This window comes from Schistocerca cancellata, chromosome 1 (genome assembly GCF_023864275.1).
Source record: "Schistocerca cancellata isolate TAMUIC-IGC-003103 chromosome 1, iqSchCanc2.1, whole genome shotgun sequence".
Lineage (NCBI taxonomy): Eukaryota > Metazoa > Arthropoda > Insecta > Orthoptera > Acrididae > Schistocerca > Schistocerca cancellata.
Genome location: NC_064626.1, coordinates 1,159,401,705 through 1,159,425,417, shown reverse-complemented (window position 1 = coordinate 1,159,425,417; position 23,713 = coordinate 1,159,401,705). Strand labels below are relative to the sequence as shown.

General features: G+C 42.6%; 1 protein-coding gene across 1 annotated transcript in view; it reads left to right on the top strand.

Annotated features, from left to right (window-relative positions):
* Positions 1–14,255: 14,255 nt before the first annotated feature.
* The window catches only part of LOC126137422 (tubby-related protein 4), a 554,251-nt gene continuing 544,793 nt past the window's right edge, over positions 14,256–23,713 (top strand). The window contains exons 1-2 of the mRNA XM_049915215.1: positions 14,256–14,261; positions 14,501–14,665. Of these exons, the coding sequence (XP_049771172.1) occupies positions 14,256–14,261; positions 14,501–14,665 (171 nt within the window). The remainder of the gene's footprint in view (positions 14,262–14,500; positions 14,666–23,713) is intronic.

Genomic DNA, 23,713 nt, shown 5'->3' with positions numbered 1-23,713 from the left:
TTTTAGATTTCTAATGCGTGCGTAAGGAGTATCGCCTCAGTTGTGCCACTGGATTCGTGATTTCGTGTCAGAAAGGTCACAGTTCGTAGTAATAGACGGAAAGTCATCGAGTAAAACAGAAGTAATATCCAGCGTTCCCCAATGAAGTGTTATAGGCCTTCTATTGTTCTTGATCTATATTAACGACATAGGAGACAATCTGAGTAGCCGTCTTGGATTGTTTGCAGACGATGCTGTCATTTACCGTCTTCTAAAATCATCAGATGATCAAAACGACTTGCAAAATTATTTAGATAAGATATCTGTATGGAGCGAAAAGTGGCAATTGACCCTGAATAAAAGAAAAGTGCGACGTTATTCACGTGAGTACTAAAAGAAATCAGCTAAATTTCGATTACGTGTTAATGTAACACAAATCTGAGGGCTATAAATTCAACTAAATACTTAGGGATTACAATTACAAATAACCTAAATTGGAACGATCACATAGATAATATTGTGGGTAGAGCAAACCAAAGACTGCGAATCATTGGCAGAACACATAGAAGGTGCAACAGGTTTACCAAAGAGACTGCTTACACTACGCTTGTCCGCCCTATTCTGAAGTACTGCTGTGTGGTGTGGGATCCGCATCAGATAGGACTGATGGATGACATCGAAAAAGTACAAAGAAGGGCAGCTCGGTTTGTATTATCGCGAAGTAGGGGAGACAGTGTCACAGACATGATACGTGAACTGGAGTGGCGATCATTAAAACAAAGGCGTTTTTCGTTGCGACGGAATCTTCTCATGAAATTTCAATCACCAGTTTTGTCCTCCGATTGCGAAAACATTCTGTTGGCACCCTCCTACATAGGGAGAAATGATCATGACGATAAAATAAGAGAAATCAGGGCTCGCACGGAAAAATTTAAGTGCTCATTTTTCCCGCGTGCCGTTCGAGGGTGGAACGGTAGAGGGTATAATGGTCGCCTAGTCGTAGATATTGCTATAATCGCACTATTTCACTGCCATTTACGGAGCTTGTTAGCACCCGATGTTCGGTTGGCGCCATTAAAATGCATTATGGTAATCGCTGCTGCTTGCTGGATCGCTGCTGTGTCTCGATGCTAATGCTGGCTCTAAATCTGGTTGTCTGGGTAAAAAGATGAGGTCTCGTGTTTTCGATGTGCTTTTGATGATAAATAATGAGCGAAACCAACAAATATTTAAACTTCAAATATTAATTACTCTGGTGGCCACCTTAATTCCACTGTCCACCAAAGACAATGTAGCTCTTTACATGTTCTTTGCAATGTTTACCCACCTCGAACAATAACACACATACACTTTACCAAAGTGACATTCAGACTCCGCTCCCGACCCTTCTTGCTGCTTGTATTTACAACGTTGTCAAAGAACTACTAAAAAGAGATATAGTTTATAAGTCACATGTACATCTGTTATCGTAATTTGTGCATAAAAGTTAATAATTTATATCGAGTGACATAATTTAACAGGTTATTAAAATGATAGACAGATTTGTTGACTTGACAGAATAAATCATTGTTACAAAAAGGCCGTTTTTTAGAAGTTTGTCAATTGACTTCTCTAATTTGCATAAATAAGTAAATAACATGAATTATTAAGAATTACATTGCTTTCGTCTAAAATAGGAGTGCTTACGTGAATACTGAGTGAAAACGGTCCTAGTGAACAAATAGGTCTCACTGGGTGATTTTTATTTAAGGACATCCAAAATACGTAAGTTGGCCACTATTCTTCGTACTTCATATTAATTATTTAAGATGAACTTAGCGTTTTTACGTGATGACATTTGCTGTATCAGTGATCAAGTGATATTAACTTTTGTGTGGGTCAGTTAATCAGTATAATTTAATGGGTTGACTGTTTATCGAGGCATGTTATGCAATCATTGCTAACATACACAATAACTTTTCTATAATCATAAATACTCGTTAAACCGGTTGAATTTGGAGGGTATCGCATACTTCGGTAAAGCAAAGCCTTTAATATGTTCCGTTACAAGGGACAGCATGAAGGTGGTTCATTGAACCCTCTGCCAGGCACTTTATTGTGAATAGCAGAGTAATCACGTAGATGTACATGTAGATGAAGGCTAGAGTGAAGTCACTTTTCCGCTGTGGAACGAAAATGTCCAGTAGACGGAGAACGTGGGCAAACAGTAAGACGACCGTTGTCACGGCAGGGCGCTGCCTCGGCTGCTGCGAGTGCCCTGGTGGGGGAGGGGGTGGGAAGAGCCTGCTGGCCGGGAATCCAATAAGGCGCAGCGGCGCGCTGGGCCGGCCAGCGACCTCTGGCGGCGGCGGCGGGGGCGGCGGCGGCGGTGGAAATCGCGTTAGGCGCGGGGCAGCGGCCGGACGGGACGCCACAGCTTTGCCACGGGGACTGGTCGCCTGTCCGGCCACATCACACTCACGCGGAAAACTTGACACATTCCCACCTCCACTGTCGTACCTCGGTGACGGCACTCCCCACGCCTCGGCAATGTCTTCTCGTCTGCAGTTCCATGCGGCATTTCGCGGATGATGCTGTAGTATACAGAGAAGTTGCAGCATTAGGAAATTGCAGCGAAATGCAGGAAGATCTGCAGCGGATAGGCACTTGGTGCAGAGAGTGGAAGCTGACCCTTAACATAGACAAATGTAACCTATTGCGAATACATAGAAAGAAGGAACCTTTATTGTATGATTATATGATAGCGGAACAAACACTGGTAGCAGTTACTTCTGTAAAATATCTGGGAGTATGCGTGCGGAACGATTTGAAGTGGAATGATCATATAAAATTAATTGTTGGTAAGGCGGGTGCCAGGTTGAGATTCATTGGGAGAGTCCTTGGAAAATGTAGTCCGTCAACAAAGGAGGTGGCTTACAAAACACTCGTACGACCTATAATTGAGTATTGCTCATCAGTGTGGGATCCGTACCAGGTCGGGTTGACAGAGGAGATAGAGAAGATCCAAAGAAGAGCCGCGCGTTTCGTCACAGGGTTATTTGGTAAGCGTGATAGCGTTACGGAGATGTTTAGCAAACTCAAGTGGCAGACTCTGCAAGAGAGGAGCTCTGCTTCGCGGTGTAGCTTGCTGTCCAGGTTTCGAGAGGGTGCGTTTCTGGATGAGGTATAGAATATATTGCCTCCCCCTACTTATACCTCCCGATGAGATCACGAATGTAAAATTAGAGAGACTCGAGCGCGCACGGAGGCTTTCCGGCAGTCGTTCTACCCGCGAACCATACGCGACTGGAACAGGAAAGAGAGGTAATGACAGTGGCACGCACCGTTTGGTGGCTTGCGGAGTATAAATGTAGATGTAGATGTAGATTTAGACCTCCTCCATAGCAGGTGCGGACCCAGCTGCGTGTCGCAGCTTTCTACCATCCACGTCTCCCTTCCCTCCCTCTTCCCCACTCAAATACAAAGGTATCGTCATTAATGCCGTAAACGCATACAGTTGAGAGCAAATGATACTAGAAACAAAAAGATATCAGTAAACATAGGCTCTAAAACGAATATCTTGACATGTACGAGTACTTGTGTGTTTTCGATATTACGAAACAAATCTCTTCTACAATAAGCTCTCTGCTTCCCATATTTTGCGAAGTGGTAGTAAGGACGAAAACAAGAACAGTATTTGAAGTAAACGCCGGCATACGTTAAAGACATGGCCAAGTGTTCATATTTGTCACTGTGAAACATTTCTGTTCTACTGAACAAGTGTTCATAGCTCTAAAGGATGCGCTTTGGATCCCGTGTGTACCTGACGTTTTTTTCTTTTTTTGGTCCATACTACCTCCTTTAGATTAGGAAATGAGACGCTTAACGTAGTAAACGAATTTTGCTATTTGGCGAGCAATATAACCGATGATAGTCGAAGTAGAGAGGATATAAAATGTAGACTGGCAATGGCAAGGAAAGTATTCGTGAAGAAGAGTAATTTGTTAACATCGAGCATAGATTTATGTGTCAGGAAGTCGTTTCTGAAAGTATTTGTATGGAGTGTAGCCATGTATGGAAGTGAAACATGGACGATAAACAGTTTGAACAAGAAGAGAATAGAAACTTTCGAAATGTGGTGCTACAGAAGAATGCTGAAGATTAGATGGGTAGATCACATAACTAATGAGGAGATACTTAACAGAATTGGGGAGAAGAGAAATTCGTGGCACAACTTGACTAGAAGAAGGGATCGGTTGGTAGGACATATTCTGAGGCATCAAGGGATCACAAATCTAGCATTGGAGAACAGCGTGGAAGGTAAAAATTGTAGAGGGGGACCAAGAGATGAATACACTAAGCAGATTCTGAAGGATGTAGGTTGCATTAAGTACTGGGAGATGAAGAAGCTTGCACAGGACAGAGTAGCATGGAGAGCTGCATCAAACCAGTCTCTGGACTGAAGATCACAACAACAACAACTACCTTCTACCAAAATATGGAAAGCAAAGAGCTTGCAGTAGAAGGGATTTGTCTGAAAATGTCGAAGATGAACAAGTGCTCATAGATGTTAAGATACCCATTTTAGAGCCCATGTTTACAGAGAGATTTTTACTTCCAGTATCATGTACTTTCAACTGCATGCGTTTACGCCATTAATGCTGCATAGTTCGCAGTCACCTCCATTTTTAACATGCAAAGAAGCAGTCGACTTGAATAATAATAATAATAATAAGAAGAATATGTAAGAATTGTCATGGATTGGCTCCATTTCTCTGCAGCTGTGTCTTAGAAAAAGTAATCCAAGAGTGGCGAAAACTGAAACCACAGCTTAAAATTGAAAAAAAATGAGGAACAGCAAATATTAGGACAGAATGCTTAGCTAGTGCAGAAGACCTGGCGATTCTATGTCTGGACGCTGAAACAGTACAAAAGCAAATAGAAATTCTTAAGGAAACAGCATAAAGAGTAAGTTTCCAAATATCATTTGAAAAATAAATAAATAAAAATAAAAAACACACAAACAAACTACATTTCTAGCAACCACTTGACACACAAAATTTTGAAAACTAAATAGGGGAAATTAGAGAGTTTCTCAATTCGCATGTTTAGGTGAAACTATTCACAAAACTGGATATGAGAACTGGTTATGAAATTCGCTGTCACAAAATCAAAACAGTTTTCAACCTTACGAAAGACACCTATAACAAAAAGAAAGGATCCCAAAATGTATCAAACTGAGACACTACAAAATAGTCATCAGACCAGTGTGCCTTTTGGGGCTGAGACAACGACTTTAGACAGAAAGAAGGGTATTGTAAAAACCAAAAGTAAGGCCGAGATGTTATCAGGAAAATTTTAAGGAGGAACATACAGTTTAAGAGCAACTAAATAAATTGAAAGTATACCAACATTTATTCGGATACGAGAGAACACAAGTGCATATTACAGAATGGAACCGATCAGGTTAACCACAAAGGGTGCAGAATTCTACGAAACCAGAAATAAAGCTAAAACTGAAACGATTAAGGGGACCGCTGCAGTAACGAAGTCCTGTGGGATGCAGAAATGACACGAATTGATGTATTAGACAGGAAAATATTTAGGCAGAAACTTCACAACTGGACAGTTGCCCCTGCTGAAATACCAGGAACACCGTAACAAGTTGGTCCGTAACAAGTTAGTATGACGAGTAGGAACGAGCCCCTTCTGAGAGAATGAAAGTAATGCGGCCACAAAGGAAATGTAAAACAAGAATCCTGTAAATGTCCCATGTAGTACACCGCGTTGTCCAATAGGCTACAAATGTATATAATAATAGAAATATGTAAAACATAGTAAGACAACATTAATAAATTGTTTAATGAATGTAACATTTACGTAATGTTTCGTCGGCACTTGCAGAACATAGACATATTAAAAACTGACACACACAGACATTATTAATATTCCACATTGATATTGTAGGATTTGAAGGAAACAGGAATCAACAGCGGTAATTTTATTTAAAAAATTTTTGCTACCAGTTTTGGTTCCTCATTACTTTATCTTCAGACCCCTGTACAAATCAACAAAATCATCAAGCTTAGAACAGAAATCGAATCAGTTATGCAGCATCAATTGTCATTATATAAAACAAATTTCCCATGCATATGGCTTAGTAAAAAGTACAAACGGAGATACCAAAAATCAAGACTGTGAAATAAAATACATGACACACAAATATTGGTCACTGATTTGTCAGGTACCGTACCCATTCACTGTATTAATACAAACCGCTTAAACAAAACGCAATGCTAACATAATATTACGAAATACAATAAAAATTACTATAATGTAGTAATTAGAAAAGCCTTCATTAAAACTTGCGCAGAGTTATTTCATCCAAACAATGGTATCACATACAGTGCTCATACTGTAACGGAACGTCATGAACACAGAAAACCTGTTTCAAACTATAAGTACTGAAAAACAATAAAACTAAGTAATGATTGCAAAGATAGGAGAAAGGAAGAAGGCGATCCGACTCTAATAGTGTAACTGAGTTGTGAAGGAACGCAAGAACTGCTCAAAGGAATAGGAAACCAGAGATGAGAACGATGCACCTAGGTCAAAGTAAAAGCTTAAGCTCGGAAACGTAAATTATTATTTCTTTTACTTTTCTTTTCCTTTTCTTTGCTAGTGGTATGTAGTTGTGATTACTATGTTCCTTTATTCGTGCGTCATGTCTGCTAAAATCCAAATTACAGATAATTTAACCAAGGATACAGGAGAGAAAAGAAGAGATGAAACCAGAAGTCAACAACAAAGTAAACTCTCGATCTGTGTGCGTTGGTGTAGCAACATAGAGGGAATTCAACTCTAAAATACAGTCAACGCTTTTAGTATCTATCATACATAATGCAATATGAGAATTATTATAACTGAATAAAATAATGGCTATTGGTATTTGTTTTCTTCAAATCTTCGGCCAGCCCAGACCAATTCCATTTTCACAAGATGGAATTACAGAAACCGTTGTAGGATTATCCACGTACTCGCCCGTCCTTCACAGTATTATGACACTGTAAAACAAGATTACAACAGATTACGTGAGTCGTGCTTAGGTAGCTCAGATAGTAGAACACTTGCCCGCGATTGGTAAAGGTTTCCAATTAGAGTCTCGGCCCGGCACACAGTGTTAATCTGCCGGGAAGTTTCATATCAGCGCACACTCCGCTGCAGAGTGAAAATCTCATTCTGGAAGATTACAACAGACGAATAAAAAGTTCGTACAGCCCTTACGGAGCTCTAATTGGGCGGGAGCCATGTCTGAGGGAAATAGTGAAGACATTGTTTTCATCATGAGGGTGGATGGGAGTCTACTGCAAAGGGCTGCATGTGTGGCACCTCCAACCAAAGTGTCACCAGCGTGTGGTTTGCAGACCACACCCCGTGCGCGTACAGTTTCAGCGATAGTGGTAGCCGTGGGCGTCCTTTCGCGATGCGACCGGATAACTAGCGTGATGACTCTTCCACATCTGGCTCCAAGGTGAAGGAAGCCAGAATACGCTGCTAGCCAAGACGGCGGCAGAAATCAGCGTCAATCTTCACGGTCCAAAAGCAAAAGGACATCGACGAGAGCCTGCGTCAGACTGGAGTGGAGAGCATGTCCTATGTGGTGCACCTCAACTTCAAAAGCATAGTCCCTTCAGCCAGCCTTACAGGACAGTCTGCGCTCATTATTCACCTTTTACTTCGGCACGCTAACCAACCCCTATACCCATAGGAAGTTCCCTCCATCTTTTCCTTCCGTAACAATACATCTCTACCTACCGATCCCTCCATGAATCGGCAATAGAACGAACAGTTTTTCACACGTAAACCACACATAAAAATGTTTAATTATTACTGCGAATATATATATATATATATATATATATATATATATATATATATATATATATACAGGGTTATTACAAATGATTGAAGCGATTTCACAGCTCTACAATAACTTTATTATTTGAGATATTTTCACAATGCTTTGCACACACATACAAAAACTCAAAAAGTTTTTTTAGGCATTCACAAATGTTCGATATGTGCCCCTTTAGTGATTCGGCACACATCAAGCCGATAACCAAGTTCCTCCCACACTCGGCGCAGCATGTCCCCATCAATGAGTTCGAAAGCATCGTTGATGCGAGCTCGCAGTTCTGGCACGTTTCTTGGTAGAGAAGTTTTAAACACTGAATCTTTCACATAACCCCACGGAAAGAAATCGCATGGGGCTAAGTCGGGAGAGCGTGGAGGCCATGACATGAATTGCTGGTCATGATCTCCACCACGACCGATCCATCGGTTTTCCAATCTCCTGTTTAAGAAATGCCGAACATCATGATGGAAGTGCGGTGGGGCACCATCCTGTTGAAAGATGAAGTCGGCGCTGTCGGTCTCCAGTTGTGGCATGAGCCAATTTTCCGCGGGGTACGCGTGAAATTTGCCCGCACGCGTTCAACCGTTTCTTCGCTCACTGCCCCTTACAGAGGCATCCAGAAGCTTTAAACTGCGCATACCATCGCCGAATGGAGTTAGCAGTTGGTGGATCTTTGTTGAACTTCGTCCTGAAGTGTCGTTGCACTGTTATGACTGACTGATGTGAGTGCATTTCAAGCACGACATACGCTTTCTCGGCTCCTGTCGCCATTTTGTCTCACTGCGCTCTCGAGCGCTCTGACGGCAGAAACCTGAAGTGCGGCTTCAGCCGAACAAAACTTTATGAGTTTTTCTACGTATCTGTAGTGTGTCGTGACCATATGTCAATGAATGGAGCTACAGTGAATTTATGAAATCGCTTCAATAATTTGTAATAGCCATATATATATATATATATATATATATATATATATATATATATATATATACAATAATAATACGTCATGAATTACGAGGTCTGTTAAAAAAATTCCGGAACTTTGTCCACAAAATGTTTCTACGCGTACCTTATGCTTATTTTGCATGGTCTCCTTCGAAATACTCTCCTCCACAATTGATACACCGCTCCCAACGCCGTTTCTACTTCCGAAAAGTCTTGGTACGCCCCTTGCTGGATCTCTCGAAGCACAGTCTGTTAATTTTCTATATCACGTCTATCGTTACGAATCTTCGGCCTTTCAACGGGGTTTTCAACTTCGGAATATAAAGAATGTCCGCAGTACGGAGGATGAGACAGCGCAGTGAGTTTGTGTTTTATGCAACAGTCACGCAGCAACAGGGATGAATGTGCGGGTGCGTTATCGTTGTGCAAGAGCTACGAATTGTGTCGCCACATTTCAGGCCGTTTCCTTCTCACATTTTCTCGCAGGCGTCGCAAAACGTCCCGATAGTACCATCGATTAACATTTTGTCCTTGCGGTACAATTTCGTTAATGTTCCTGACATGACCGTCGTTGGTAGATGTCGAAAGGCGTCCTCAACAAAGGTCATCTTTAACTTCTATCTGGTCATTTTTAAACCGTGTGAACCATTCGTAAAACCGAGTACAGCTTAAGCACTCATTGCCGTATGCTTCCTGCATCCTGTCTGTAAAGTTTTTATTGAGTTACACGCAAAATTCAATGCAGACGCGTTGTTCCTCTAACTCTGCCTTCTCGAAATTCACAAACTGTGCGACACAGTGTTCTACTCCATACAGCACTTAACAATAACTAACAGACATACAACAATGAAACTTCCGGTAGTTACACATTAAACACAGGCGTGTGCAGGGATGCCAACAGCATTTTGCTTCAAGACACCACCGCGAAATTACGAATGTTTTGGAATTTTCCGAGCAGACCTCGTATATAAATGGCACGAAGTGTTGGTATTGCACTTGTAACGTCCCCTTTGGAAAATTATAAATGACTGTGCTGGTACACTTCTACGTCATTTGATTTTCAAACAGCTGAGCAAACCTGAATGTACTCAGACATTTCTCTCTTTACTTATTCTGATCATCACTAAACTGACACACGCTATTTTTAGCGCAACGCAATCTGACTTTCAGTAATTCCCACAAAAGAATGGCCCTGACTAACAATAACCTATACCTTTCATGAATCACTTACCTCACAAAAATCTTCGTTACTCGAACTACTGCAGTACAGCGAGCGCCAATACTGCCAGCTAAATAAAAGATTCTACCAACTGGAGGGACTAACTACTGATAGGCACAGTTAGCAAATGAAAGATTTTCATAGAGAAATTTCCTTTATCTGGCGTACACACGCCCAGGTCGTCCGCTTATAGCAAACTCTCAAAACTCTGGCATCCACCACTGCTGGCGGCTCACCTCTAACTACACAACGCTACGCGCTGTTCCCATCCAACTGCCCAACACTGCAATAGCGAATATTCCGACAGTGCCAACCAACCACAGACTGCACACAGAACAGTCAGCGATTTTCATACAGAGCGCTACGTGGCGTTACCAACATAAAAACCTAAACAGCCTACTTACACACTCTCACTGATCACCTTCATAATTCCAAAGGCACTAATTGTTTTTGTCTCCCGTATAGTAAAAATGAACTGAGAACAAGCTCCTTCATATTACAGTGGCTTGCCCAGTGGCTGAAATATTGTACATTATTTTTATATGAAGATCATCTCTGAAGTCCAGTACGTGCCACATATGTTTTGAACGTTTTGTTAGTGAAGCGTCTACAGTAACTTTTTTTTTCATATTCGACGATAGTAAGGACGTGTAGTGTAACATTTGCAACACATCGTATTATGAGAGTATTTAAGAAAAAGTAATGCCGTTAAAACAAGGAGGTCAGTGGATATTATGTTGAGAAATAGATTTGTGTTTAGGTTTTTACCATATTGTGGTGGAATACGCTGATCAACAGCTCCAGGATTCAGTGTATAACGGTAAAAGTTCATCAACGCATCTATTAAATGGGTTTATGTTAAAAACCGATTGCAGAGCATTGTAACTCCATTTGCAGTGGAAACGATTGGGTCCGAGTTCTGAAAATAGTGTGATTTCCCCAGGTCAAAGCAATATTGCATTGGCAATCATCATAAGGAGCGAATATTCCAACAGTGCCGAAAATAGGCATTTTATAAAAAAATATAAATTAACTTGGCAGTACTTGTGACAGCCATGTGAATAATACAGGATGTCAAATTAAAGACCTTTCAGCCGTCTACTTCCCAAACTTATTTGATTTGGCTACCAGTTTCGGCGATTTACTACGCTATTTTTAGGCCCATGACCGATGTGTAGTAAGATTCCACCTCGGAAATTAGATTAGATTAAATTAATACTTGTTCCATAGATCATGACTACGACACTTCGTAATGATGTGGAACGTGTCAGGTTAATAAAAGGTGTCTATACAAGATATTACGCCCGCATCTCGTGGTCGTGCGGTAGCGTTCTCGCTTCCCACGCCCGGGTTCCCGGGTTCGATTCCCGGCGGGGTCAGGGATTTTCTGTGCCTCGTGATGGCTGGGTGTTGTGTGCTGTCCTTAGGTTAGTTAGGTTTAAGTAGTTCTAAGTTCTAGGGGACTGATGACCATAGATGTTAAGTCCCATAGTGCTCAGAGCCATTTCAACCAAGATATTACATTACACAAAATATTACATGACACTTTTTTTGTGGGGGTTAGGGAAATTACCCACTTACTATATCCAAAAATTCATCTAATGATTAGAAGGAGTTGTCATTAAGAAATTCTTTTAATTTCCTTTTAAATGCTATACGGCTATCTGTCAGACTTTTGATGCTATTAGGTAAGTGACCAAAGACTTTCGTGGCAGCATAATTTACGCCCTTCTGAGCTAAAGCTAGATTTAACCTTGAGTAGCGAAGATCATCCTTTCTCCTAGTGTTGTAGCCATGTACACTGTTATCACTTTTGAATTCGTTCGGATTGTTAATAACAAATTTCATAAGTGAATATATATATTGTGAGGATACTGTGAAGATCTCTAGCTCTTTAAATAAGTGTCTGCAGGATGATCACGGATGAGCTCCAGGAATTATTCTGATTACACGCTTTTGTGCAATGAACACTCTTTTACTCAATGATGAGGTACCCCAGAATATGATGCCATACGAAAGCAGAGAATGAGAAAAGGCGTGGTAAGCTAATGTACTGAGATGTATATCGCCAAAATTTGCAATGACCCTAATAGCATAACTAGCTGAATTCAAACGTTTCAGCAGATTTTTAGTGTGTTTTTTCCAGTTTAATGCCTCATCAATGCATACACCTAGGAATTTTGAATATTCTACCTTAGCTACCGATTTCTGAGCGAAGTCTATATTTATTAATGGTGTCATTCCATTTACTGTGTGGAACTGTATGTACTGTGTATTGTCAAAGTTTAATAAGAGCCCATTTTCAGAGAACCACTTAATGATTTTCTGAAAAACATCGTTTAAAATTTCATTAGTTACTTCTTGTCTGTTGGGTGTGGTAGCTATACTCGTATCATCGGCAAAAAGTACCAGCTTTGCATCTAAGTGAATATAGAATAGCAAGTCATTAATATGTATTAAGAACAGCAGAGGACCCAATACCGAATCCTGGGACACCCCATTCCCCATTCTTGATTGTTCCCCAGTTTGAAAAATCACCAGTGTTTTGCATATTATGTAAACTGCTTATTTCAACTTTCTGCACTCTTCCATTTAGATATGATTTAAACCATTTGAGCGCTGTCCCATTCATACCACAGTACTTGAGCTTATCTAGAAGTATTCTACATTTACATCTACATGATTACTCTGCAATTCATATTTAAGAGCTTGGCAGAGGGTGCATCGAACCACAATCATACTATCTCTCTACCATTCCACGCGCGGGAAAAACGAACACCTAAACCTTTCTGTTCGAGCTCTGATTTCTCTTATTTTATTTTGATGATCAGTCCTACCTATGTAGGTTGGGCTCAACAAAATATTTCCGCATTCGGAAGAGAAAGTTGGTGACTGAAATTTCGTAAATAGATCTCGCCACGACGGTTCAAAATGGCTCTGAGCACTATGGGACTTAACATCTCAGGTCATCAGTCCCCTAGAACTTAGAACTACTTAAACCTAACTAACCTAAGGACATCTCACACACATCCATGCCCGAGGCAGGATTCGAACCTGCGACCGTAGCGGTCGCGCGGTACCAGACTGAAGCGCCTAGAAGCGCTCGGCCACCAACGGCCGGCCCGCCTCGGCGGAAAACGTCTTTGCTTTAATGACTTCCATCCCAACTCGCGTATCATATCTGCCACACTCTCTTCCCTATTACGTGATAACACAAAACGAGCTGCCCTTCCTTGCGCCCTTTCGATGTCCTCGGTCAATTCCCCCGGGTAAGGATCCCACAGCGCGCAGCAATATTGTAACAGAGGACGAACGAGTGTAGTGGAAGCTGTCTCTTTAGTGGACTTGTTGCATCTTCTAAGTGTCCTGCACATGAAACGCAACCTTTGGCTCGCCTTCCCCACAATATTATCTATGTGCTCTTTCCAACTGAAGTTGTACGTAATTTTTACACCCAGGTACTTAGTTGAATTGACAGCCCTGAGCATTGTACTATTTATCGAGTAATCGAATTCCAACGGATTCTTTTGGAACTCATGTGGATCACCTCACCCTTTTCGTTATTTAACGTCAACTGACGCCTGCCACACCATACAGCAATCTTTTCTAAATCGCTTTGCAACTGATACTGGTCTTCGGATGACCTTACTAGACGGTAAATTACAGCATAATTGCGAACAACCTAAGAGAACTGCTCACATTGTCACCCAGGTCATTTATATAGATCAGGAACAGCAGAGGTCCCAGGACGCTTCCCTGGGGAACACCTGATATCACATCAGTTTTACTCAATGATTTGCCGTCTATTACTACGAACTGCGACCTTCCTGATAGTAAATCATGAATCCAGTCGCACAACTGAGACGATACCCCATAGGCCCGCAGCTTGATTAGAAGTCGCTTGTGAGGAACGGTGTCAAAAGCTTTCCGGAAATCATGAAATCAACTTGAAATCCCCTGTCGATAGCGGCCATTACTTCGTGCGAATAAAGAGCTAGCTGCGTTGCACAAGAACGATGTTTTCTGAAACCATGCTGATTACGTATCAATAGATCGTTCCCTTCGAGGTGATTCATGTTTGAATACCATTCCATGATTTACATCGGTTCTGGTCAAATGAGGGGCCAGCATTCAAATACTGATATCTGTAGATTTCTTCTTGCTATAGGCATCACTTCAACCCTCAACTGCCGAATAACGTGAATAATATTTTGGGCAGAGATGTTAGCCGGCCTCTGTGGCCGAGCGGTTCTAGGCGCTTCAGTCCGAAACCGCGCTGCTGCTGTGCTCGCAGGTTCGAATCCTACCTCGGGCATGGATGTGTGTGATGTCCTTAGGTTAGTTAGGTTTAAGTAGTTTTTCGTCTAGGGAACTGATGATCTCCGATGTTATGTCCCATAGTGCCTAGAGCCATTTGAACCATTTGGTTTGGTAGAGATGTTAAAGGCATCGTGAACGTGTTGCAGGACGAGGGCTGGAAGCTGAACCGCACCAACTACTACCAGGAGGGCTGGCTGGCCACGGGCAACGTGCGCGGCATAGTGGGGGTGACGTTCACCACCTCCCACTGCAAGAAGGCCGGCGACTTCCCGCTGCGCACCAACTACAACCTGCGCGGACACCGCTCCGAGGTAGGTGGCAGTCCTCACCTGCTGTTACTCACCGCTATGCCCGGTGTCTGCAAGTCTGGGGTCTAGCAGCGATGTGTCCCCCACTTCCTACTGGTGGTCAGAGCACGGTGGGATAGGACAGAGTTTGGGTGACTTCTTTAAGCCATCCTCAGACGGGACACTTTAAGCACTCTAGACGTGGTTTTCATTGGGGTCAGTGCACGTTTAGAATCGATTTGGTGTACCAAACGGATGTGCTGCTGATCACGATTCGCAGCGCAGTGCTCTATAGAGACTTTTCGGCTGCTTTTCGGCTGTATTTGGCTCGCAGATCACACAATTTGTTTACTAAAATGGATGGGCGTGAAGTTGCTACGTTAGCTCCAATGAAACTTACGTTCCCTCTCGTGTCCATATAGTAGTCTTGTTGTTCAGTCTGCAGTAAACATAAATGAAATAATAAATACACATAAATGAAATACGAGGGCCGCCCAGAAAGTAATGCACCGCATTTTTTTCTTTGATAATTCTTTATTGAATATAATGAGAATTATACACCCGAAAAATTGGTGTTTTATCGACACACCCTATTTTTCCACGTAATCTCCATCCCCATCCTTTCTCCATCACGAAACAAGAGTTTTTATGCTACAACGCCACTTCCTCGGACGAGGAAAAAAATCAAAAATTAGCTACCAATAACCCAAAGATTTACCCCCAAGACCCAAATTCCCAGAAAAGTGAATAAGCGAACGAAGTTCCATTTATCACTATTATTAGGACAATAACAGGTAATTAAATCAGGAATCTAAGACTTGACAATTTAGCAATCTACGAAAGAAAGATTAAATTTCAGTAAAATTAAACTCGAAATCATAATTAATTGCAAAATTAGCACAAATTAACATTCGCAAAGTAAAACCAACGATCCCAAAGAATACTCCGTGTGAGTACTCTTTGGGAATAGTGAGTAATGACTAAGTATAATTCAATGCCTTGTCACTACGTAACGATAGTTAGCCGAAGCAGTTCATATATTTGAATGCCGTACATGTAGGCGCGCTTAGATTGCTTTTGAGATTGAATAATTGCGATATATTATGACGCAGTAATACGATTTTCTGACTTCAAATATCACAGCATTAGAATTCGAACGGAGGACTTTTACCTATTAGAATAAAGTGAACTTTTAACTAGATAATTGAACTAAACATTACTTAGACAGTGATTTAGGCAGCGAACACCGATAGACAATTTTCATTCATAATACCAGTGGTTTATGGCACTTCAGTGATAGGTCCGAAGCATATAATTTAAATCCTCCCAACACCTGGGAAAGTTTTCTTCTGAAGGCTCGGTTAGGAAGTGACTGATATTGTGCAATAAAACACCCTCTCGTGCCAAGTCGTACATTTGCGATTTAAAATTCTATCAAATTATTGACATGAAACGCCCGAGTAATAATTACGCGCAGCGATAATATTTGACTGTAGTGCTCGGCGCTTGTGTAGAATCTTTGACTCAAATAACAAGCCCACTGTTACGATTTCTTAGATGCTTGAAATTACGACCAGCTTGTAGGGAATTTGTTGTGGATGTGACTGTATTGGTTTTATCATTAATATTTCATCATTAATCAGTTAAACATCGATTACGAACGATTAATTACGATTCTTGGTGAAGTAAATATCTCACGCACGTCGACATTTCTGTTCAGCACTGTTATTTTGTGTAACGTCGTCTTCGTAACTTGATAACGACCTCAACATTCTACCGACTGTCGCCGAGTTTTAGCCGAGGCCAAGTAGAAATCAAATCAAATCATCAAGAAGAAGAGGCGTTATAATGCCCTGTCAGTACCAATCGTTGTTCACTGTGTGAATCACCTCCTCAAAATCTCTTCCACGAATGGCATCCTTTAATAGCCCATTTCAGTGCCCCTCCCCCCCCCCCCCAGCTTGAAAACTTTGCAACAAATCAAGACAAATGTTTTGTCTGTGCGATTTGTGATCCACCGCTAGACACCGCGAGACCCACCGTGCACACACTTTTGAATATCCAAGAGTGCGGATAATTGTATCCACACTTCCTTTGCTGATTTGTCAGATGCAGCACCAACTGCCGAGTCGTAATGCGTCTGTCCTCGCGAATGACAACATCAGCTCGCAACATGTGAGGTGTGACAGCCGTGGATGGTCTCCCCGACCGCTGCAAAACGTGGAGCTCCGCCGAACCGCCTTCTGATGACCTCACCCTCCGTGCCCAGCGACTAACTGTACTTCTGTCGACAGCAGACGCTCCATAGACTTTGCACAAGCGTTTGTGAATATTCCCCACAGTTCTTTTCTGTGCAGTGAGAAATTCAATGACGGCACGTTGCTTGTAACGCACATCACCTACAGACGCCATTTTGAAAATGTCCTGCAGCTACGCCATCTGTTCGAAGTGACGGAAACTTAGCGGGCTCACTCAGGAGACTTCAAATAATACATACGTAATGTTTCGCATTCGTAGCATTGTTTTTGGCTGAGAAGAAAGAATGCGGTGCATTACTTTCTGGGCACATCTCGTGCATAAGTGTACGCAAATATCCACGAACATAAGACAAAAAGAAAAATTGCAAGTCCAGACAGTAAGGGCATCAACTTCTCAAAGTCCCATTACAATTAGCGTGATAGACAATTCACAATAGCTTTCCACGTAAGCTATAAATTATTTCATCAATGTCACTTTTTAGTAAAACCCTAAGGTCACTCTTACTGGATCACTTTTTCTATTCGGTGACCGAATTTATAGAACAGCTGAAATACAAGACTTGTACCAAGAAATTCCAACATATCCTACTGCAAGTACTGCAACCTCTCCAACAGATAAGACAAAAAACATCATTTCTTTACTGCAATATTACTCTTACATTTCCTATACTTCATGTATGTGTATGTGTGTGTGTGTGTGTGTGTGTGTGTGTGTGTGTGTGTGTGTTTGTAGGACTGCACACAGTCATAAACAAACTTTGTAAAGGAATTATGTATCTCAGAATGTAGAACTTTTTTTTTGCATGAAAAAATGCAAACACTGTATTGCGATCGAATCAGGTAGTGGTGTAGAAAGTAAACTTGCAGTTTGTTGATCACGTTACCTGCGATGTCCACAAAATCAGAGAAACTCACTCCTGACAGAGAGCGCTCTTATATTCGCATATATACACTCCTGGAAATGGAAAAAAGAACACATTGACACCGGTGTGTCAGACCCACCATACTTGCTCCGGACACTGCGAGAGGGCTGTACAAGCAATGATCACACGCACGGCACAGCGGACACACCAGGAACCGCGGTGTTGGCCGTCGAATGGCGCTAGCTGCGCAGCATTTGTGCACCGCCGCCGTCAGTGTCAGCCAGTTTGCCGTGGCATACGGAGCTCCATCGCAGTCTTTAACACTGGTAGCATGCCGCGACAGCGTGGACGTGAACCGTATGTGCAGTTGACGGACTTTGAGCGAGGGCGTATAGTGGGCATGCCGGAGGCCGGGTGGACGTACCGCCGAATTGCTTAACACGTGGGGCGTGAGGTCTCCACAGTACATCGATGTTGTCGCCAGTGGTCGGCGGAAGGTGCACGTGCCCGTCGACCTGGGACCGGACCGCAGCGACACACGGATGCACGCCAAGACCGTAGGATCCTACGCAGTGCCGTAGGGGACCGCACCGCCACTTCCCAGCAAATTAGGGACACTGTTGCTCCTGGGGTATCGGCGAGGACCATTCGCAACCGTCTCCATGAAGCTGGGCTACGGTCCCGCACACCGTTAGGCCGTCTTCCGCTCACGCCCCAACATCGTGCAGCCCGCCTCCAGTGGTGTCGCGACAGGCGTGAATGGAGGGACGAATGGAGACGTGTCGTCTTCAGCGATGAGAGTCGCTTCTGCCTTGGTGCCAATGATGGTCGTATGCGTGTTTGGCGCCGTGCAGGTGAGCGCCACAATCAGGACTGCATACGACCGAGGCACACAGGGCCAACACCCGGCATCATGGTGTGGGGAGCGATCTCCTACACTGGCCGTACACCAATGGTGATCGTCGAGGAGACACTGAATAGTGCACGGTACATCCAAACCGTCATCGAACCCATCGTTCTACCATTCCTAGACCGGCAAGGGAACTTGCTGTTCCAACAGGACAATGCACGTCCGCATGTATCCCGTGCCACCCAACGTGCTCTAGAAGGTGTAAGTCAACTACGCTGGCCAGCAAGATCTCCGGATCTGTCCCCCATTGAGCATGTTTGGGACTGGATGAAGCGTCGTCTCACGCGGTCTGCACGTCCAGCACGAACGCTGGTCCAACTGAGGCGCCAGGTGGAAATGGCATGGCAAGCCGTTCCACAGGACTACATCCAGCATCTCTACGATCGTCTCCATGGGAGAATAGCAGCCTGCATTGCTGCGAAAGGTGGATATACACTGTACTAGTGCCGACATTGTGCATGCTCTGTTGCCTGTGTCTATGTGCCTGTGGTTCTGTCAGTGTGATCATGTGATGTATCTGACCCCAGGAATGTGTCAATAAAGTTTCCCCTTCCTGGGACAAATAATTCACGGTGTTCTTATTTCAATTTCCAGGAGTGTATATAACATCGAATATTGCAAAACATACAGTACGTCTATTAAATTAATAAGAAAGTGCCAGAACCTTTTATATAATGAGAAACTAAATAAAAAATATTTGGCTATAGCGGGACGCGAATCAACTAGACATGGTTCCCTTAACGCTGCACTTCTGTACACTATACTACGCTGAACTCATCTAACGATCTTCTGAATCCTTTAATCGCTGATATGTTAATAAATGACGTATAACTGTTACAAATCGTAACAAGAACAAAGCATTTTCTATAAGTCTTCTATGTGTCATTGCTTTGAAACGGCATACCCTCATAACGCACGAATTATAATAGATAAACAACCAAATATGACATAAATTCCTGTTGGTGGGACATCCATAAAGGTTATGTAAATTCTTGATAATACTGAAACGTCCACTACAGAGTACAAAATTTGTGTTTCTGAAGTCTTGTACACCCCATTTCGGAGTCGCAGTCCCATCTTCAGCTGCAGCTGTAAATTAAAAACTAAACCATAAAGTGGCAATATGTTCCGTTTACCAACGGAACGGAGACTGAGTAATTTGACTACACGTTGCGCTAAAGTAAAGACGGCTTGAGGAGCGATCCACACGAGCAAAGGAGAAACTCATATACAGTTCAAAGCGACGAAAATATTAATAAGCAGCTGAAAGTAACGGCACATGCACGAGAGATGAACTGCCCCACGATGACGTCTCGGGCGTTCTCACTGGTATTTATGATTTTCTGTGTTTTAATGTTGATGTAGTGCGTTATTAGCATAATATGTTCTTTTGTCGATGTTTACATTTTTAATGTTTCTGGCCTGTGTTTCTACTACCACAATTGCTTCTGTGCTTTTATTGCAGTAGTTACTAATCCAACTTCAATTTCCGGCCAGCGCAGTGCGCTGGGTGGACATTAGAAGTGACCTGTGTTTATGTGTTTGTCGATTTTATTGGTTTTTACCTCAGGTTTTTTTATTCTTTTCCTATTTACTTTGGACTTGATTCACTGAGTTTTTTACGCGTCGTTTATCTCTCTTATGTGTGCCGTTACTTCCAGTTGCTAATTAATACTTTCATCACTCTGAACTTTACCTCCATTTCTCTTTTGCTCGGGTGGGGCGGTACTCACACCGTATTTACTTTAGTGCGGCTTGTAGCCACATTACTCTGTCCCTGTTCCGTTGATAAGACGGAACACGTTGGTGTTTTCTACGAGTAACTGATATGTGGCAGACTTTGTTATTCAGTTCCTTAGTTACGAACACTTGAATAGTGTTTTGTATGTTATAATTATGTCAGTTTAGGTAATGTATACCATTGAGAGCACTGTGCAAAGTTGGTATCGTTTGGCCTTCCGTAAGTGTTTCTGTTCATGTCTCAGTTTGAGCCTTACGTCGTACCTCCCAGCCTTTCGAATAGTCTAATACGGCTTTATTTGCGTTTATTTATACACTTGCAGCATATGGTTGACTTAAGTCAGGTATATTTGAAAGTTGGTTTTAGCGTGGTTGCTGTTCTGTACTCCCACTGATCAGCCATGCTCGGCAGATGTACTGCATTTTGACTTACATTGGACCTGTACACTTTGTACTAATTTTAAGGTATGTTCATTGTTGACTGTAACTGCTTTTGTACTACTGGTAGGCTTTCATGGGTCTCATTGTTCAGACATATGGTTTCATTTTTAATTTACAGCTGCACCTTAAGATGGGGCTGACACCCAGATAATTTCGGGTTTCGAAAAGGTTGTTTTTATTGCGCAGAACTTGACACACAGTTAGTTCTGTTAAGACTTTGAAAGCCAACTGCTACCTGTTGACCTTGACGTGAGTTCATAACTGATATGACTCCGGTATTAATATCTCCATTATTGTGCAAAGTTTTGACCCACGAGTAAATATCAACGCAAGCTGACTTCGACTGATGAAATATTAGGTAGCAAGTAGTCTTTCGCAACGCAACGAGTCATATGAAGCGTCCTGTCATATGCGTTAACGTAGGGCAAAGTTATAACCAAGGTGGTTAGTTATTCTAGTGCAACTTAAAAGTGTGAAGACGTCTTGTCTTAGATAAAAAAACGGTTCTATGCGGATGCAAACCACATCTTTTATTGCCTGCAACTGATAATAGGAGGCATAAAACACACAGTAACTAATCTCGAAATCTTCAGAACTTCAGCACGTGTATCTAAGTTCTCAGCAAGCAAAGAAAGAGAAAGCTTGTGTGCCAAAGGCAGTAGTTTATCATGAAAGCAGTTCGACTGTGAGCAGAATGTATTCAGCTAATTATGCTCGCTGTAAAGATGAATGTAGACAACCGATAACTTGAGTATAAATGTTCTTTAGATTTAATAATCTAAACTGAATGTCGTTATTAGAAACAAGCTTAGAGCATGACAAGGAAAGGTGCATATATCTTCTGTCGGACCACGTGGAAGTACACCACCAAACATTCTCAAAAAAGGAAACAAAGGGAGACCCATATACTCACAAATCCACGAAGTATTATTACGTGAGTGGGAAAGTTACCTGGCACCGGACGGAAATCCAGGAATGACTTAAAAAAAATAAAAAAAAACAATATTAAACCTTCTAAATTCGACAAAGCATATTAAACCTTCTAAATTGGACAAAGCCTCGATCGGCACAGGAAAATCTAACCTCGCGTCGGCATGGCTAAAGAAACTCAGATCTTTAAGCCCGCTTCAGAGTACGGCGTAAACACCTGCTCTTACTATGCAACCACTACTGTGATTTCCATAACAGACCATAACAGTGCTTCGGGATTGTTAGACCTTGCTAGTGGTATTTAATAAGAGAGACGATTACTAACTGACGTCTTTCAACTTCCAGGATGAAGGGCCAATGTCGGTATAGATAACAATCTCTTTCTTTTCGTCTTTGACTAGGAGAGACATATTCGGAGGTAAAGCGGCAAATTCATCAACGGATCGAAGGGACACTGAATTTATAGAGCTGCATAGATGGCGTCATCGTTCGTCATGTGTGCTGAATGCGTGATTCTCTCTAGCTGGCATCAGATTAACACGCTGACGCCGACGAGTATCACCGGTGGCTCACTTTAGATCCACCCATCGTGCGGCGTGTAGTAACGGTGGCTCACGCTAGATCCCCCATTGGACGGCGTGAACCACCGGTGCCAGTTATGCTACCAGCAATACACTATCGTATGATGGATTACCCATCAGCCAGGCGTAACGAACAGCTGCGAATACAATTTCGTGTGACCATTGAACAACAGAGCATTTTGAATAAATGATACAGTCACATAACTTTTTATTAATTACAATAGATTAACAAAAAATTATTTCATGTGGTCTCTCGACAAACAAGAAAAGTTGGGCGGCTAGATGAAGGGAAGCATGAATTCACTCATCACCCCACAGAGAGAAACAATTCACAGCGCCATAGTGAACATGTTAAAACGATAATAGATTCGTCATTCTGCTGACGTAAAACGAGCACCCATAAACTCCCTCTTCATTTCTGTTAAAATTTTCATGACGGCCTCTCTGTGCACACTGATCAGCCAGAACATTATGACCACAGAACTTCTATCGATATGCCGGCCGGTGTGGCCATGCGGTTCTAGGCGCTTCAGTCTGGAACCGCATGACCGCTAGGTCGCAGGTTCGAATCCTGCCTCGGGCATGGATGTGTGTGATGTCCTTAAGTTAGTTAGGTTTAAGTGGTTCTAAATTCTAGGGGACTGATGATCACAGATGTTAAGTCCCATAGTGCTCAGAGCCATTTGAACCTTCTATCGATATAAACCTGCCCAGACGATAGCAACGTCCCCTAGCGAGAAATGACTGCTAGTCAGACACACGCACGTTTCATGTCGTATCAGTGAGCTTGTTGTCGGTGTGTAGAATGGGAAAGGCATGCGATCTGTCTGAGTCTGATCGCCGCGCGGGTTTAGCCGAGCGGTCTGAGGCGCTGCAGTCATGGGCTGTGCGGCTGGTCCCGGTGGTGGTTCGAGTCCTCCCTCGGGCATGGGTGTGTGTGTTTGTCCTTAGGGTAATTTAGGTTAAGTAGTGTGTAAGCGTAGGGACGGATGACCTTAGCAGTTAAGTCCCATAAGATTTCACACACATTGGAACATTTGAGTTTGATCGAGAGGAGATTGTGATGGCCTGGTGGCTCGATACGAGCATTTCCGAAACTGAACAATTTGTCGGGTTTTATAGGACTGCTGTGGTGAGTGTCTTCGACATCTGGTGAAACCAAGGGGAAACCACGGACAGACGTCGTGGGGTTAGGTGGCCACCCATCATTACAGATGTCGGACGTCGTAGGCTGGGCAGACTGGTAAAACTGGACAGCTGGCGATCTGTGCTGGAACTAATATCAGACTTTAATGCCTGGCAGGGTATGCTCATTAGATGACAAAGGAGTAGAAATTGGAGGAAGAAGA